At 60.3% G+C, this 16,243-nt stretch overlaps 4 protein-coding genes across 4 annotated transcripts; 2 read left to right on the top strand and 2 right to left on the bottom strand.

Annotated features, from left to right (window-relative positions):
* The first annotated feature begins 399 nt into the window (after window positions 1-399).
* LOC139599684 (progonadoliberin-2) lies at window positions 400-1,944 on the top strand. The gene is made up of 3 exons (XM_071447187.1): window positions 400-541; window positions 1,416-1,481; window positions 1,793-1,944. Exons 1-3 carry the CDS (start codon window positions 404-406, stop codon window positions 1,811-1,813), a joined length of 225 nt encoding a protein of 74 aa, XP_071303288.1. The 5' UTR covers window positions 400-403; the 3' UTR covers window positions 1,814-1,944.
* A 931-nt stretch (window positions 1,945-2,875) lies between these two features.
* On the top strand, window positions 2,876-6,422 carry MRPS26 (mitochondrial ribosomal protein S26). The gene is made up of 4 exons (XM_071447185.1): window positions 2,876-3,193; window positions 4,346-4,483; window positions 5,466-5,589; window positions 5,821-6,422. The coding sequence occupies exons 1-4, from the start codon at window positions 2,907-2,909 to the stop codon at window positions 5,950-5,952; spliced, it is 681 nt and encodes a 226-aa protein (XP_071303286.1). The 5' UTR covers window positions 2,876-2,906; the 3' UTR covers window positions 5,953-6,422.
* Window positions 6,423-6,747: 325 nt separating this feature from the next.
* Window positions 6,748-8,577, bottom strand: LOC139599685 (neurophysin 1-like). Its single transcript, XM_071447188.1, has 3 exons — window positions 8,426-8,577; window positions 7,849-8,050; window positions 6,748-6,928 (listed from the first exon to the last, which is right to left on the bottom strand). Exons 1-3 carry the CDS (start codon window positions 8,543-8,545, stop codon window positions 6,879-6,881), a joined length of 372 nt encoding a protein of 123 aa, XP_071303289.1. The 5' UTR covers window positions 8,546-8,577; the 3' UTR covers window positions 6,748-6,878.
* Window positions 8,578-12,369: 3,792 nt separating this feature from the next.
* Window positions 12,370-15,847, bottom strand: LOC139599683 (vasotocin-neurophysin VT-like). Its single transcript, XM_071447186.1, has 3 exons — window positions 15,371-15,847; window positions 13,589-13,790; window positions 12,370-12,636 (listed from the first exon to the last, which is right to left on the bottom strand). Exons 1-3 carry the CDS (start codon window positions 15,488-15,490, stop codon window positions 12,461-12,463), a joined length of 498 nt encoding a protein of 165 aa, XP_071303287.1. The 5' UTR covers window positions 15,491-15,847; the 3' UTR covers window positions 12,370-12,460.
* Between the last annotated feature and the right edge of the window lie 396 nt (window positions 15,848-16,243).

Below are 16,243 nucleotides of genomic sequence, written 5' to 3'. Positions count from 1 at the left end.
ATCCCCTCTGGATCTGCATCCCAAACCCACCCATGGGTGCTCACCCCCTCTGCATCTGCATCCCAAACCCATCCCAAACCCACCCATGGGTGCTGATCCCCTCTGCATCTGCATCCCAAACCCACCCATGGGTGCTGATCCCCTCTGCATCTGCATCCCAAACCCACCCATAGGTGCTGATCCCCTCTGCATCTGCATCCCAAACCCATCCCAAACCCACCCATGGGTGCTCACCCCCTCTGCATCTCCATCTCCATCCCCCCCCCATCCCCTGTGCTCCTACCGACCCCAAACCACCCCAGGCAGCACCCGCGGCTGCTCAGCCGTCCCGCAGCCCCCCGGGGGTGTCCCCGGAGCAGCTGCCGGTGGGACAGTGCCACTGTGTCCCCGCAGCCCCCCGGCCATGGCACCCCGCGGGTCGCTGCTGCTGCTGGCGCTGCTGCTGCTCAGCTGCGCCCTGCCCCGCGCCCGCGGCCAGCACTGGTCCCACGGATGGTACCCGGGGGGCAAACGGGACCTCCGCACCCCCAGCGACCTCCAGGTAGGGCGTCCCCCGCGGGTCACCCCCCTGCGGGTCATCCCCGTCCCTCCCGGGGTGATGCCCACCCCGCCTGTGTCCCTCCTGCCCAGGGTTTGTGTCCCCCCCGCCACCCTGTCCTGGGGTTAAAATCCCTCAGGATTATCCCTGCCCGAGTTACACCGCCCCAAATGATCCTCCCTGAATTGTGTCCCCTCGTAATTGTGTCCCCATCCCGCGATTGTCCCCCCGCTGCGTTCTTGGATTTATCTCTGCCCCAGGTTAAACCCCACGGGCTAAAATCCCCCGGTTTATCCCCCTCCCTGAATTATCCGGGTTTATCAGCACCCCCAGGTTATCCCCTTCCCTGAATTATCCGGGTTTATCAGCATCCCCAGGTTATCCCCCTCCCTCAATTATCCGGGTTTATCAGCATCCCCAGGTTATCCCCCTCCCTCAATTATCCGGGTTTATCACTCTGGGTTATTCTCCTCTCTGAATTATCCAGGTTTATCACCCCCGCGGGCTATAATCACCCCGGGTTTTTCCCCTCCCTGAATTATCCGGGTTTATCCCCCCAGGTTTTCCCCCTCTCTGAGTTATCCGAATTTATCACCCCCCCAGGTTAGCCCCCTCCTTGAATTATCCAGGTTTATCATCCCCACGGGCTAAAATCCCTCAGTTTATCTCTCTCCCTGAGTTGTTATCCAGTTTTATCACCCCCTCAGTTTATCCCCCTCCCTGAATGATCCCCCCCGAGACCATCCCTTTTCCCGTGCTTATCTTCCCCTCCCCGAATCCCCCTCACTTTATCCACCCTGGAATTCCCCCCACCCGCGGGGTGATCCCCCCCCAATCCCGGCTGCTTTTCTCCCTTTTTTCCCCCCTCCTCCCGCAGGTCCCGTCCCCTCTCGGGCGCTGCCGTCCCCTCCCGTGTCTCCCCCGGCGGGAGGAGCCGCTGCTGGTGAGAGGGAGCGGGGCTGGGGGTCCTGGGGGGTCTCCGGGACCGAGACTGACCCATCCTGGGTGTCCTGTCCCCGGGACCGGCACTGACCCATCCTGGGGATCCTGGGGGTCCTGGGGCTCCCCGGGACGGGGTCTGACCCATCCTGGAGGTGCTGGGGGGTCCCCAGGACCAGGTCTGACCCATCCTGGGGGTTCCCGGGACGGGGTCTGACCGATCTGGGGGTCCCCGGGACCGGGTCTGACCCATCCTGGGGGTGCTGGGGGTCCCCGGCACCGGCACTGACCGGTCCCCCCGCCACTCTCCCGCAGCCCCCGGCCCTGCGTCCCTGACCGAAGGCACCGAACCCCCCCGCGGGAGCGAACCGGGACCCCCCCGCGGGGAATAAAGGGGCTGGGGGGATCTGTGAGCAGTGATGGTGTTGGAGGGGGGCTCGGGGGGGCGGCATGGGGACAGTGGGGACAGCGGTGTCCCTTGGGGCTGCGGTGCCGTGGGCGGGCGGGGTTGTGTCCCCAGGGGGATGCGGTGTCCCGTGGGGCTGGTCCCTGTCCCCAGGGCTGTTCGGCTGTTCCGTGTCCTACGGGTGTCCGTGTCCCGTGCAGGAAGTTCCTGCCCCACGAATGTCCGTGTCCCCTCCCTGTCCCTGTCCCGTATAGGGTGTCCCTATCCCCGCCGGTGTCCGTGTCCCACCGGTGTCCCTGGCCCCTAGGTGCCCGTGTCCCACGGATGTCCCTGTCCCCTATAGGGTGTCACTGTCCCCGCCGCTGTCCTTGTACCACGGGTCTCCTTGTCCCCGCCGGTGTCCGTGTCCCACAGATTTCCCTGTCCCCGTGTAGGGTGTCACTGCCCCACGAATGTCCGTGTCCCTTGGCTCTCCCTGGCTGTCCCTATCCCGTACAGAGTGTCCCTATCCCCGCCAGTGTCCGTGTGTCCCACAGATATCCGTGTCCCACGGCAGCCCCTGTCCCTTGCAGGGTGTCCCTGTCCCCACCGGTGTCCCTGTCCCGTGTAGGGTGTCCCTGCCCCATGATGTCCGTGTCTCCCTTGGCTGTCCCTGTCCCGTGTAGGGTGTCCCTCGCCCCACGGATGCCCGTGTCCCCTGGCTGTCGCTGTCCCGTGTAGTGTCCCTATCCCTGCCGATGTCCATGTCCTACAGCTGTCCCTATCCCGTGTAGGGTGTCACTGTCCCACGGGTGTCCCCGCCTCACGGATGTCCGTGTCTCCTGGCTGTTCCTGTCCCACGGGTGCCCCTGTCCCGTGTAGGGTGTCCCTGTCCCCTGGCTGTCCCTGTCCCCTGGCTGTCCGTGTCCGTGTCCCGCTCCCCTCCCGAACTCCATTTCCCATCATACCCCGCTCCCCCTCCCCGTGACGCCGCGCACAGATGTGACGTCACTCTCCGCGCCGCGCGGTTCCTCAGGCGCCGCCATGCTGCGGGCGCTGAGGCGCTGCCGCCCGGGGCCCGTCCCGCTCCCGGGGCTGGCGGCCGCGTTGGGCCCCGGCCCCTTCCCAGGGCTCGGCCCCGGCCCCTCCCCGGGGCTCTGCCCCGCCTGGGCCCCGCGGGCGGTGCCGGCGCGGGGCCGCAAGACCCGGCACGACCCCCCCGCCAAGTCCAAGGCGGGCCGGGTGAAGCTGCCGCCGCCCGTGGACCCCGAGGAGCTGCTGGTGGTGCAGGAGCGGTACCGGCAGTACCGGCTGGTTCTCAGCGCCCTCCGGTACCGGGGATAGGGCTGTGGGGCAGGGCAGGGCTGGGCTGTGCCCGTGGAGATGGGGGCGGCTGTGGGGCAGGGAGGGTCGGACATGGGCTGGGCTGGGCCTGGTTGTGGGACTGGGGGTGCTTGTGGGTTTGGGTTAGGGACCAGCTGTGGGGCTGGGGGTGGTTGTGGGTTTGGGTTAGGGACTGGTTATGGGGCAGGGGAAGGTCAGGACTGGTTATGGGGCTGGGGAGGGCTGTGGGTTTGGGTTAGGGACTGGTTATGGGGCTGGGAGTGGTTGTTTACCCAGCCTTCCTTGGATAAAGGACTGGCTGTGGGGCAGGGGAAGGTCGGGACTGGTTATGGGGCTGGGGAGGGCTGTGGGTTTGGGTTAGGGACTGGTTATTGGGCAGGGGGAGGTCAGGACTAGTTATGGGGCTGGGGGTGGTTGTGGGATTGGGTAAGGGACTGCCAGGGGAAGGTCGGGACTGGTTATGAGGCTGAGGAGGGCTGGGGGTGGTTGTGGGTTTGAGTAAGGGACTGGTTATGGGGCTGGGGGTGGTTGTGGGTTTGGGAAAGGGAGCGGCTGTGAGGCAGGGGGGGTTGAAGGGCTGGGTTTGGGGCAGGGGCTGGGTGTGGGGTTTTTGGGGGCTGCCTGGATTGGGTACAGGACTGGCTGGGGGACAGGGGGACAGGTGTAGGCCTGTGAGGCTGCTGTGGGGCAGGGGAAGGTTGGGTGTGGCTGTGGCTCTGGGGATGGAGTTGGAGGATGCATGAAGTGCTGGATATGGGGCTGATGTGGAAGAAGAGAGGGTTGTGGGGCTGGCTGTGGGGTGGGAGGCTGGATATGGGGTTGTGAGGCAGTGGAGTGTGGCCTTGTGGGGCCGCTGTAAGGGACAGTGGGGCAGTGGAGGGGTGGCTGTGGGGCACTTTGTAAGGGGAGCAGGGAGATCTGGGATACCGGGGAGTGGGAAAGGGTGGGAGGGTTTGGACTGATGAGGGGCAGAGAAGAGTGAGGGGGGTGGCACTGGGATTACTGAGGGGCAGGGGGTGGCACTGGGAGCACGGGGGTGGCACTGGGAGCACTGAGGATCAGGGTGCTGGGGCTGGCTCTGCTGTGGGCTGTGCTGCCAGCCCCGGGCAGGAGCTCAGGGCCCTCCCCCGGCCCTGCAGGGCGGAGTTCAGGGCCGAGGTGCTGCAGAAGAAGAGGGAGGAGCGCCTGGCTGCCGAGGGCTCGCCGGAGGAGCTGGAGGAGCACCGGCGGCTGATGGCCTGGAACGAGGAGGAGAACGCCCGGCAGAGGGCCCGCAGGTCAGCACGGCCCCTGCAGGGCACGGGGGGCACTGCCCTGCCGGCTTTGGCCTCTGCTCAGGCACAGCTGGGCACAGAGGAGCTTGGGCAGGGTCGTTCCTGGGTTAGGAACTGGTTCATGGCCAGGCCCAGTGGGGAATGGTCACAGCAGAGGTGTCCCCAGGTGTCCCCAGCCCTGTTTGATGTCTTTGCTGATGATCTCCATGAGGGGATTGAGTTCACCACCAGCAGATTTGCAGGTGACACTGAGCTGGGTGTGAGTGTGGGTGTGTTGCAGGGCAGGAGAGCTCTGCACAGGGACCTGCACAGGCTGGATCCAGGGGCTGAATCCAAGGAAATGAGGGATAACAAGTCCAAGTGTGGGGTGCTGCACTTTGGCCACAACAACCCCTGGGGACAGAGGGGCTGGCCAGCAGCCAGGCAGAAAGGGACCTGGGGGACAGATGGACAGCAGGCTGGACATGAGCCAGCAGAGTGCCCAGGTGGCCAAGAAGGCTCCTGGCCTGCATCAGGAATGGTGTGGCCAGCAGGAGCAGGGAAAGGATTCTTCCCCTGTGCTCAGCACTGGTGAGGCCACACCTCGAGTGCTGTGTCCAGTTCTGGGCCCCCCAGTTTAGGAAGGATGTGGAGATGCTGGAGTGTTCCAGGGAAAGGCAGCAAAGTTAGGGAAGGGTCTGGAACTCAAGTCCTGGTAGGAGCAGCTGTGGGGGCTCAGCCTGGGCAGAAGGAGGCTCAAGGGAGACCTTGTCACTGTCCACAACTCCCTGACAGGAGGGTGCAGCCAGCATGGGCCAGAATCTGCTTCCTGGCAGCATGGGAGCAGAGGACAAGAGGACACAGCCTTTCCCACCCTGGCCTTTTTAAATAAATCTGCCTGTGCAGCTCTCGTGGTTCCTGTGCCTTCTGCTGCTGAGGGCCAAGTCAAGGTGCTCTGGGTGGGATGTGTCACCTCCTCCATGACATTTTCCTTTCTGTCTGGCAGAGAGGAGAGACTCAGGAAAGAAGAGGAAGAGCAGAAGAGGAGGAAGTCAGAGATTGCAGAGAAACAGGCCAGGAAAATGGAGGCTTTCCTGGAGGAGAAGGAGAAGGAGGTTCTCCAGCTGCAGGTAAGAGCAGCTGGTGCCTCCTGGCGAGCAGCTTGCCAGAATTCCCTGCCAGGGAGCCATGTGGGAGCCGTGGGCTTGTTTGCCACCCATTTCTCAGCTGGCAGCTGGGAACACAAGCGCCAGCACCTTCCAGGGGTGTTGACAGCGCGTGGATGAGAGAGAGCTCGAGCCAGAGCTCTGGGAACAGGCTGGGATAATCCTGAGGGGGACAATCCTTGTCCTTTGCTTCAGGAGGAAGCCAAAAACTTCATCACCCCTGAGAACCTGGAGGCTCGGATCGAGGAGTGCCTGGACAACCCCCGGAATTACAACTTCGCCATCGACAAGGACGGGCGCATCGTCAGGCGCACGGTGCTCTCATAGCAGCCCTGGCTCTGGTGTCCAGAGCCCCCCAGAACACACAGATCCTTCCTTGGAATGTATAAATTGGCCACAGAAGTGGTGCAGAAGGGGGTCTGGCTGTGCTGCCTCCAAAGGGTTAATGCCTGCAGGAAAGGGGGTGAGGGGAGTCTTGGAGGCTCCAGCAGCCTGGCTCAGCCCTGTTGCTGTGCCTGTGATCCCACCTCCCACGTGTTTGGATCCCTGCTGCCTTCACACACGGCATGTGGGGAGGAGCAGAGCACTCCCGAGGCAGAGCCTGGCTCAGCTCCTCGCTGTCAGCTCCTCTGGATGCTTCCAAAGGCAAAGGAGGGCTGAATGAATTTGTAGGAAACACTGACCTTCCCTTTTTTTTGTTGTTGGGGGAAGGAATTAATTGTAATCCTGATTTCACACTTCAAACCCTCCTTTGCACATCCCTTGGTGTGGCTGAATAGGAAAATGTGTCTGAATGATCCAGGATTTCTGGTGTCTCATTATTCCTCCTTTTAGGCTTAATTTACTCATCACTACTGAAGGTATAGATAAAATTGTAATGACTTTGGGTGTTCTGGGTTGCTGGGGTCTGGCAGCCTGTCAGCTTTGTCCTAAAACTTCTAGTTTTGGGCTGAGCCTGGAGTTTGCTGTGGTTCAGCCATGGTCTGCAGGTCCCTCTCCTTCCTTCCCTCCCTCCCTCAGTTCATTGACCTGAAACCCTCACTTTTTACCTCCTAAAAGTGTAATCTTCTCCCGAGGCTGCACCTCAACCAGACGAGTACACAAAACCCACAGACTTGTGGCTGGGTTGTTTTTCTGTCCAAGTTTTATTTCTAATTAAGCTCAAAGCTCATCACTTCGAGTGTGAGTCACAGCCCGGGTTGGGGCTGGGACAGCGATGGATGCAGGACCCTGCAGGTTCTCTCCTGGCTGGGCTACACAAACAGCAGCTCCTGGTCACAGGATGAGTCAGTGCCACAGCCCTCTGAGGGGAGACAGGGTGTGAAACCAGGCAGCACCCACCAGACCCCAGGGACCCTCCAAAACAGGCCCCAGGGATCCCTGAAACAGCTCCTAGAGATCCCTGAAACAACCCTCAGGAACCCCAAAAAACAGCCCTCAAAGACTCCCCAAACCATCTCCCAGAGATCCCCAAAACAGCCCCCAGGAACCTCCCAAAAGCAGCGCCCAGGGACTCTGTACCAGCTCCTAGAGATCCCTGAACTCCCAGGGACTTCCAAAACAGCTCCCAGACATCCCTGAAATAGCCCCCAGGGACCTTCTGAACCAGCCCCCAGGAACCCCCAAAACCAGCCCCCAGGAACCCCCAAAACCAGCCCCCAGGGACCCTCTGAACCAGCTCCCAGAGATCCCTGAAACAACATCCAAAACCAGCCCTCAAGGACTCCCCAAACCAGCTCCCAGGGATCCCTAAAATAGCCCCCAGGAACCCCCCAAAGCAGCCCCCAGAAATCCCCCAAACATCCAGAGAACCCCCAAAACCAGCCCCCAGAGACCCCCTGGCACTGGGGTTTAATGAGCTCCTGCTCGTTCCATTCTCTGATGCTTTCCAGGATTTACAGCAGATCCCTGCTAGTTTAATTTAAGGAGGAGGGTGGGATTTTGAGGGAAAACTGATGAGAGCAGGAGGGGACGTGGCTCCTGCACTTGCTCAGCCCCCAAAATTTTTTTTGCTGTCTGTTTCCCTCTGTCCCAAACCCTCCCACTCTCATCCCTTCCCTGCGGTCTGGACTGGTCCTGGGGCATGCCCTAGCTGGACACACGGATGAGACAAAGAATCCCTTGGGCATCCTCCCATCTCCCACTATTCTATGGAACCCTGAATTCCCTCCCGGCTGTGCGAGGGCTCGGGACAGCAATCCCGGGACGCCGTGCCGCCCTCACCGGTGCTGCAGCAGATGCCGGGAGCGGCGCAGCTCCCCCCGGAGCCGCAGGGTTTGCGTCCAGATTCGCAGGGCGTGGGCAGGAAGTTTTCCTCCTGGCAGCGCAGCGCCTCCGAGGTGCCGATGTAGCAGCCCAGCTCCTCCCCGCAGCAGATGTTGGGCCCGAAGCAGTGGCCCTTGTTCCGGGGACCGCAGGGCAGGCACTGCTCGGGGAACGGGGCGGGGAGAAGGTTGGGAGAAGGGAAATGTCACTGTAGGACACGAAACAACACGAGAGCACACACCGCTGCTCTCAAAGTGAAGAAAAGTTCATTTTCTGACTCGAACATTTATAGGTTTCTAAAAGTAACAATAGATTGGAGCGTGACAGTGCCACCTCTCCAATGACACTAAGCAAACCAACGGTCTATCAAATTTCTCCTCCTCCATAAAAAAATGCAAAACAGTTATTTACAAAAAGTGTGTGAAAAAAATTTGTTACAAGAATGTAAACATCAGAAAACTTTAAAAATCTTTAAAAAATCAAAGCAACAGGTAAAGATGGGGTTGGGAGTGCTCCAAGCCCCCCCAGGACTTACCTTCCTGATGTCCATGTCCAGCACAGCTCGTTTGCCCCCGATGGGGCAGTTCTGGATGTAGCAAGCAGAGGAAATAGTCAGGAGCCCCAGGAGGCAGAGAGCCAGAGCCTTGCAGGACATGGCAGCGGGACAGGGGCGATTTGTGGCTGCTCATCCCAACTGCTGGCCCTGTATTTATAGTCCTGGCTCCTGCTTAGGGATTCTGGCACCGGCGTCACCAGTGTTCCTTAAAAACCACAAGGCATTGCTTCCCACAGCACAGGGCTCAGCTAATAGCCAGAGGTCGAGGACGTGAGGTCAAGGACAAGGTGCTGGTTTTCTCCTCAGTGATGAGTCTGGCAGGGACGTGTGGAGGTTGTGGATGGAGCTGGATGGACGTGGGGAGGTTGTGGATGGAGTTGGATGAGCGTGTAGAGGTTGTGGATGGAGGTGGATGGATGTGTGGAGGTTGTGGATGGAGCTGGATGAATGTGTGGAGGTTGTGGATGGAGCTGGATGGATGTGTGGAGGTTGTGGATGGAGCTGGATGAGCATGTGGAGGTTGTGGATGGAGCTGGATGGACGTGTGGAGGCTGTGGATGGAGGTGGATGGATGTGTGGAGGTTGTGGATGGAGCTGGATGGATGTGTGGAGGTTGTGGATGGAGCTGGATGGATGTCTGGAGGTTGTGGATGGAGCTGGATGGATGTGTGGAGGTTACGGATGGAGGTGGAGGAACATGTGGAGGCTGTGGATGGAGCTGGATGGACGTGTGGAGGTTACGGATGGAGTCGGATGGATGTCTGGAGGTTGTGGATGGAGCTGGAGGAATGTGTGGAGGTTGTGGATGGAGCTGGATGGATGTGTGGAGGCTGTGGATGGAGTTGGATGGATGTCTGGAGGTTGTGGATGGAGGTGGAGGAACATGTGGAGGTTGTGGATGGAGCTGGATGGATGTCTGGAGGTTGTGGATGGAGCTGGATGGATGTCTGGAGGTTGTGGATGGAGCTGGATGGATGTGTGGAGGTTACGGATGGAGTTGGATGGATGGATGGAGGTTGTGGATGGAGCTGGATGGACATGTGGAGGTTGTGGATGGATGTGTGGAGGTTGTGGATGGAGATGTGGAGGTTGTGGATGGAGTCTGGGACTCGGGGCCCTTGTCTGGCAGCCCCTTTGGGCTGCTGAGCTCTGCTGTGTCCTGTTGGGAACCCCTCTGGAGAGGGAAGGGATGAAGGAAGGCAGCTGCAGGTGGGATGTGTCCACCCAGGAGTGGGGTGAGAAGGGTGTGTGCTTCCCTTGGCTTCAAATCCCTTTGGGTGGGAGGAAGCAACCCCATATCCTCTGGGATCAGCCATGGGAATGTCCTTGTTGGCCCTGGCCTTTGGGGGATGCTCAGCACTGGGCTCATCCCTCTCTGGGATAACAGTGACCCCTGCCCATCCCCAACCATGCTCATCCAACAGCTCCAAAGCCACCTGAGAACACCAAACTTCCCAGGCAAAGGCCTGAGACCCCAAATTCCCCCACTGCTTCTCCTTGGAGCTGCACACAGGGATTCAAGCTGGTGTCCTGAGCCCCATCACCAGCAGACAAAGCCTCCCCCTCCTCCTCCCTGAGAAGCAGCGCTGAAGATGAGGCCGAAGGCTGACGCAACCACCCAAGGTCCTGCTCACCCCAGCCCCTTGCCTTCCTTATCCCAATTAGGAGCTTCCAGCTTGAATAAATTTCCCTGCTGCGGACAAACCTTGGCGTCCGCTGAGATCATTACCCTGCACTGCCTTAATTGGGAATTAGGCAGCCCAGAGCCGGACAGCCATGACCTTTTCCTGTCCCTCTGGCTTGCTTCAAAATCCACCACTTAGCGAGGCTGGCACAAGGGCAGCCAGGTCCCTGTCACCCAGCCTGGGTCAGTGCCAGTCCCTGGGGACAAGGCAGGCACTGGGATCCATGGAAATGGCTTGGAAATGGGGCTCAGCTGTCCCAGCAGCTCAGCTCCGGCTGCAGCACAGGATGGAGAGAGGGAATTCTCATCCCAGAGCCCCTGTGGCTGCTCCAGGGGTGCCCAGACCCCTGTAGGATGTGTCTCAGGTAGAAAAGTGGGCAAAACCCGTTATCAGCCCCTGGTGCTTTTTGGGGACTTAATTTTTGTCTGATTTTGAGGGGTTCATCAGACAGAGCACTCCCAGCTCAGCCACTCATTCCCAGTGCTGCAGGAATGTTGGGGGTTCATATCCTGCATCTTGGAAAATCTGAGTGCTGGAGCTGGGCTAGAAGCCCAATTCCCTCACCCCAGCTTGGAGTCCCCCATCCACGCTGGTGTCACTCCTTTCCCAATGATTTTGGGGTGATTTGGGGTTCCCCCCTTCCCTAGGGCTGGGATCAGATGCTGGCTGTGGGAAGGAGGTCCTGGATCGATCCTGCAGGTCCTGGATCGATCCTGCAGGTCCTGGATCAATCCTGAAGGTCCTGGATTGATCCTGCATCCCCTGGATCAATCCTGGAGGTCCTGGATCGATCCTGGAGGTCCTGGATAGATCCTGGAGGTCCTGGATCGATCCTGGAGGTCCTGGATCAATCCTGCAGGTCCTGGATTGATCCTGCATCCCCTGGATCGATCCTGGAGGTCCTGGATCGATCCTGGAGGTCCTGGATCAATCCTGCAGGTCCTGGATTGATCCTGCATCCCCTGGATCAATCCTGGAGGTCCTGGATCAATCCTGAAGGTCCTGGATTGATCCTGCATCCCCTGGATCAACCCTGAAGGTCCTGGATCAATCCTGTGGGTCCTGGATCAATCCTGGAGGTCCTGGATCGATCCTGCATCCCCTGGATCAATCCTGGAGGTCCTGGATCAATCCTGCAGATCCTGGATCAATCCTGCAGATCCTGGATTGATCCTGCATCCCCTGGATCAATCCTGCAGGTCCTGGATCAATCCTGGAGGTCCTGGATCGATCCTGGAGGTCCTGGATCGATCCTGCAGGTCCTGGATCAATCCTGGAGGTCCTGGATCGATCCTGGAGGTCCTGGATTGATCCTGCAGGTCCTGGATCAATCCTGCATCCCCTGGATCGATCCTGCAGGTCCTGGATCAATCCTGGAGGTCCTGGATCAATCCTGCCTCCCCTGGGGGCACGGGGAGCTGCCGGGGCAGGATGGATCCCGCCGGAGTCAGGGAGCTCCACCTCCCGGGAGGTGCCACCTCCCTCAGGGACACTATAAAGGACGAGCTGTCCCCTGTGCCCTGGCCAGTGCCAGCCTGGAGAGACCTCGGAGCCAGGACCCTGCAGGGTAAGAGAGCCAGGAGAGGCTTGGGATACCCCAAATCCTGGGGGTGACTGTGGGATAATGGGGACTGATCATCCCTGGGGGTGTCCAGAGGGGAGGGGGAAAGATGAAACCAGCCCTGGAGGGGGGGGTTTGGAGCTGGGAGCCCAAAGCTCTCTGCCCTTGAGGGATTTGGGGTGCTTTTTCCTTGGGAAAGGAAAAGCACCCCAAAAGAAGGATCCCTCTCAGCTCTTGAGGGATTTGGGGTCCTTTTTCCTTTTCCTTCCTTTTTATCATTTTTAGTAGATGCTGTGCTGATTGCTGAAGGCAGCGAGGCCCTGAATCTGCCCCAAAGAGGGGCTTGGCCACAAGGTAAGGTGACAGTGACACATCCCAGCTGTGCCCAGTCCCCTGGGGCTGGGGGTGCTGCAGGGTGGGGCTCCATGGCCACATCCCAAATTCCAGCTCTGGCTGGGAGCTAAAAGGACAGAGCCCAAATCCTGCACCCAGCCCAGCCAAACCACCTGCACTCTGTGAGGATCTGGGGACAGAAGAGCCTCCAGCAGCCCCATCCTGAGCCCCAGCCACATCCCCTGGATCTGGGGACAGAAGAGCCTCCAGCACCTCCATCCTGAGCCCCAGCCACATCCCCTGGAGCCCCCAGGAGCCACCCCCAGTGCCCAGGACGAGGCCACCACAGTGCACGAGGGCTTTTATTGGGTCAGGTATGTACAGAGCCGAGCTGGGGGGGTCTGTGGGGTAAGGGGGGGCTCCCCACGCCCTGGCTCAGAGCAGGGGGTGCTTGCCCTGCTGCTGCTGCTGCTGCCGGTTTGCCAAGTGCATGAGCTTGAGGAGCAGATCTCCGGCCGAGCCATCCAGCAGCGTCAGGTTCTTCTCCTCCGACGCCTCCTGAGCGCCCTCGCCGCCCTCGTCCAGGCAGGCGCTGTCCATGGTGCACGTCTCTGCCGAGGGAAGCAAAAGGCGGCCGTGGCACGGGTAATTTGGGATCACCAAGGGGTGTTTTCGGCTGGGGGAAGGGTTGGTGGCAGCCTGGGGGCTCAGCACAGTTCGTACCCCGAAAATGATGGTTCAGCTCTTTCCCCTGCTAATGAACCCCCAGGCAAACCTAATCTTTGTCACTTCATCGCTTTATGTCTCCTGTTAAGCAGGGAGCAGGGATGGGGTTTCTGGCACATCAGGGAGGCTGTGCTGGCCAGGAAAAGCTCACGGTGGGTCAGGAAAGGGCTGAGAGCCCAATCCTTTAGAGTCAGAATGGTTTGGGTTGGAAGGGACCTTTAAAGAAGATCTTGTGTCATGGGCAGGGACACCTTCCACCATCCCAGGGTGCTCCAAGCTCTGTCCAGCCTGGCCTTGGGCACTGCCAGGGATCCAGGGGCAGCCACAGCTGCTCTGGGCACCCTGTGCCAGGGCCTGCCCACCCTGCCAGGGAACAACTCCTAATTCCCAATCCCACCTAACCCTGCCCAGAGAGGGAATTGGGGTAAAAGTGAGAAAAGTCACGTCTTGAGACCACAGAGTGATGGAATGGTTTGGGAAGGGACCTTAAATCCCATCCAGTGCCACCCCCTGCCATGGTCAGGGACACCTCCCACTGTCCCAGGGTGCTCCAAGTCCCATCCAGCCTGGCCTTGGGCACTGCCAGGGATCCAGGGGCAGCCCCAGCTGCTCTGGGCACCCTGTGCCAGACCCTCCCCACCCTCCCAGTGAAAAACTCCTTCCTTACACCCATCCTGAACCCACCCATCCCCAAATTACCTCCCAACACCCCTTCCCCTCCACCCCTCACTTCCCCCTCCCTAAAACCCAACCACCCCACCAGCTCTGCATCAGCTGCCGAGCTCTGTCCGTGCCCCCCCTGCGCCCTCCCAGCCCGCGCTCCCCTCTCCCGGTTACCGGCGCTGCAGCAGATGCCGGGCGCGGCGCAGCGGCCCCCGGAGCCGCAGGGCTGCCCCTGGGGCTGGCAGGGCGAGGGCAGCGCCTCCTCCTGCGCGCAGCGCCGCGTCTCCGCCGTGCCCAGGTAGCAGCCCAGCTCCGCAGCGCAGCAGATGCCGGGCCCGAAGCAGCTCCCTCTGTTGCCGGGACCGCAGGGCAGGCACTGCGGGGAGGAGCTGCCTCAGTGACCCCCAAGAAACCCTTCGTGCATCCCCTGGTGTTGGAAACCCCCACGGGGATGCACCCCTGTGGATGGAGCTGGAGGAACATGTGGAGGTCGTGGACGGAGCTGGATGGAGATGTGGAGGTTGTGAATGGAGCTGGAGGAACGTGTGGAGGTCATGGATGGAGCTGGAGGAACGTGTGGAGGTTGTGGATGGAGCTGGATGGACGTGTGGAGGTTGTGGACGGAGCTGGATGAATGTGTGGAGGTTGTGGATGGAGCTGGATGAGCATGTAGAGATTGTGGATGGAGCTGGAGGAACGTGTGGAGGCTGTGGATGGACGTGTGGAGGTTGTGGATGGAGATGTGGAGGTTGTGGATGGAGTCTGGGGCTTGGGGCCCTTGTCTGGCAGCCCCTTTGTGCTGCTGAGCTCTGCTGTGTCCCGTTGGGAACCCCTCTGGCATGGAGAGGGAAGGGATGAAGGAAGGAAGGCAGCTCCCCAGCAGCTCCTCTTCCTACTCCTGGAGGTGCCACGCTGCCACCAGCACTGGTGACCTCATGTCCCTGCTTTGGGGTGTCCCCATGACCTCCCTGTCCCCATGACCAAGGTCCCCATGACCTCCCTGTCCCCTGTCCGTGCTCTGTCCTGTCCTGCTGCCCCCCAGCCTGGCAGGACACTCTGCTGTGGCCAAGCTTGAGCCTCATCTTGAGGTACCAACAGCACTTTGGAGGGGTCACTCCTCTGTCACTGCCCCATTGTGTGTCCCCCCCACCACCCCAAAAACCCCACAGGGAGCTTCTGCACCCCCCAGTGCCACTCTGGGTATAGAAAGCAGCTCCCCAGCAGCTCCTCCTCCAGCTCCTGGAGGTGCCACACTGCCACCAGCACTGGTGACCCCGTGTCCCTGCTTTGGGGTGTCCCCATGATCCCCTCTCCGTGCTCTGTCCTGTCCCGTTCCCCCCAGCCCAGCAGCTGTGCTATGCCAGGCTCTGCTGTGACCAAGCCTGAGCCTCGTCTCCAGGTGCCAGCAGCACTTTGGAGCTGCCACTCCTCCACCACTGCCCCATGGTGTGTCCCCAGCCACCCCAAAAACCCCTCTGCCCCTGAGAGGGTGGCACAGCCAGCGGTGACACAGAGCCAGCAGTGCCCAGAGGTGACAGGGACCCCCAGAGCCACTCTGGGTACAGAAAGCAGCTCCCCAGCAGCTCCTCTTCCTACTCCTGGAGGTGCCACGCTGCCACCAGCACTGGTGACCTCGTGTCCCTGCTTTGGGGTGCCCCCATGACCTCCCTGTCCCCATGACCAAGGTCCCCATGACCTCCCTGTCCCCTGTCCGTGCTCTGTCCTGTCCTGCTGCCCCCAGCCCAGCAGGATTCTCTGCTGTGGCCAAGCTTGACAAAAGGACATCAGCCTCCAGGTGCCAGCAGCACTTTGGAGCTGTCAGTTCCCTGCCACTGCCCCATGGTGTGTCCCCAGCCACCCCAAAAACCCCTCTGCTCCCGGTGATGGGGGGAGCACCCCCGAGCCCCCGTGTCCCTCCCGGAGCTCCACGCGTGTCCCCAGGCTCCCATCCCGTACCTGCCGCAGGGCTGTGTCCGCCAGCGCCCGCTTCCCGCCCCGGGGGCAGTTCTGGATGTAGCAGGCGGAGGACAGGGCGAGGAGGCAGAGGAAGGAGAGGGGCAGCGAAGGCTCGGCCATGGTGCCAGGGGAAGCTGCTCCGGCTGCGTCTGGCCCCGTGCTGAGAGAGCCGCTATTTATGCTGCCATCACCCCTTCCCAGGGGAGGAGGAGGAGGAAGAAGAGGGGTGGGTTGGGTTTTTTTGTTGTTTTTCCTTTTTTTTTTTTTTTTTTTAATCCCTCTCTTCTTCTTTTTTTTTTTTTTTTTTTTTTTTTCCTTCCCCAAATCGCATCCAAGCAAATCTGTAACTGAGATGATTCAGAGCAGCAGCACTGGGGGCTGGTGAATCCCACCCTTGGCTGCTCCAGGGGGCACGGGCCAGCCCTGGATGGGCTGGGGGAGAGTTCAGGGATTCAGGGAGAGGTGATCCTTCAGAAGGTCTGGTTTGGGGAGGGATGGGGGTTTGGAAGAGGCATTCTGGGGAGGGACGTGGATTTGGGGACAGATGTTCATTCAGGAGATGTGGGTTTGGGAAGGATGCAGATTTTGGGATGCAGTCTGGGGAGGGATGAGGGTTTTGGGGACAGATGTTCATTCAGGAGATGTGGTTTTGGGAAGGATGCAGATTTTGGGAAGGGTGCTGGTTTGGAGGTGATGCTGGCTTGGGATGGATGCAGATTTTGAGAGGTGCTGGTTTCAGAGGATGCTGCTCTGGGAGCAATGCTAATTTGGGGAGGGATGAGGGTTTGGAAGGTGCTGCTTTAGACAGGGTTGTTTATCTGGAGGATTCTGGTTTGGGATTGATGCTGGCTTGGCAGGAGGCAGATTTTGGGA

Source organism: Agelaius tricolor, unplaced genomic scaffold (assembly GCF_023055355.1).
Source record: "Agelaius tricolor isolate 1412-34295 unplaced genomic scaffold, bAgeTri1.0.p SCAF_24, whole genome shotgun sequence".
NCBI lineage: Eukaryota > Metazoa > Chordata > Aves > Passeriformes > Icteridae > Agelaius > Agelaius tricolor.
The sequence above is the reverse complement of the archived record's forward strand: the minus strand, read 5'-3'. Positions and strand labels throughout refer to the sequence as shown.

Excerpts from the sequence above, each read along its gene's own strand:
- LOC139599684 (XM_071447187.1), top strand. The coding sequence starts at position 404 with ATGGCACCCCGCGGGTCGCTGCTGCTGCTGGCGCTGCTGCTGCTCAGC. Across the intron at positions 542-1,415 it reads GCACCCCCAGCGACCTCCAG|GTCCCGTCCCCTCTCGGGCG; the intron begins GTAGGGCGTCCC and ends CTCCTCCCGCAG. Across the intron at positions 1,482-1,792 it reads GGCGGGAGGAGCCGCTGCTG|CCCCCGGCCCTGCGTCCCTG; the intron begins GTGAGAGGGAGC and ends ACTCTCCCGCAG.
- MRPS26 (XM_071447185.1), top strand. The coding sequence starts at position 2,907 with ATGCTGCGGGCGCTGAGGCGCTGCCGCCCGGGGCCCGTCCCGCTCCCG. Across the intron at positions 3,194-4,345 it reads CTGGTTCTCAGCGCCCTCCG|GGCGGAGTTCAGGGCCGAGG; the intron begins GTACCGGGGATA and ends CCGGCCCTGCAG. Across the intron at positions 4,484-5,465 it reads GCCCGGCAGAGGGCCCGCAG|AGAGGAGAGACTCAGGAAAG; the intron begins GTCAGCACGGCC and ends TCTGTCTGGCAG.
- LOC139599685 (XM_071447188.1), bottom strand. The coding sequence starts at position 8,545 with ATGTCCTGCAAGGCTCTGGCTCTCTGCCTCCTGGGGCTCCTGACTATT. Across the intron at positions 8,051-8,425 it reads TGGACATGGACATCAGGAAG|TGCCTGCCCTGCGGTCCCCG; the intron begins GTAAGTCCTGGG and ends TTCCCCGAGCAG. Across the intron at positions 6,929-7,848 it reads CGGCATCTGCTGCAGCACCG|AGGGCTGTGGCACTGACTCA; the intron begins GTGAGGGCGGCA and ends GTCTCCCCTCAG.
- LOC139599683 (XM_071447186.1), bottom strand. The coding sequence starts at position 15,490 with ATGGCCGAGCCTTCGCTGCCCCTCTCCTTCCTCTGCCTCCTCGCCCTG. Across the intron at positions 13,791-15,370 it reads CGGACACAGCCCTGCGGCAG|TGCCTGCCCTGCGGTCCCGG; the intron begins GTACGGGATGGG and ends TCCTCCCCGCAG. Across the intron at positions 12,637-13,588 it reads CGGCATCTGCTGCAGCGCCG|AGACGTGCACCATGGACAGC; the intron begins GTAACCGGGAGA and ends TTCCCTCGGCAG.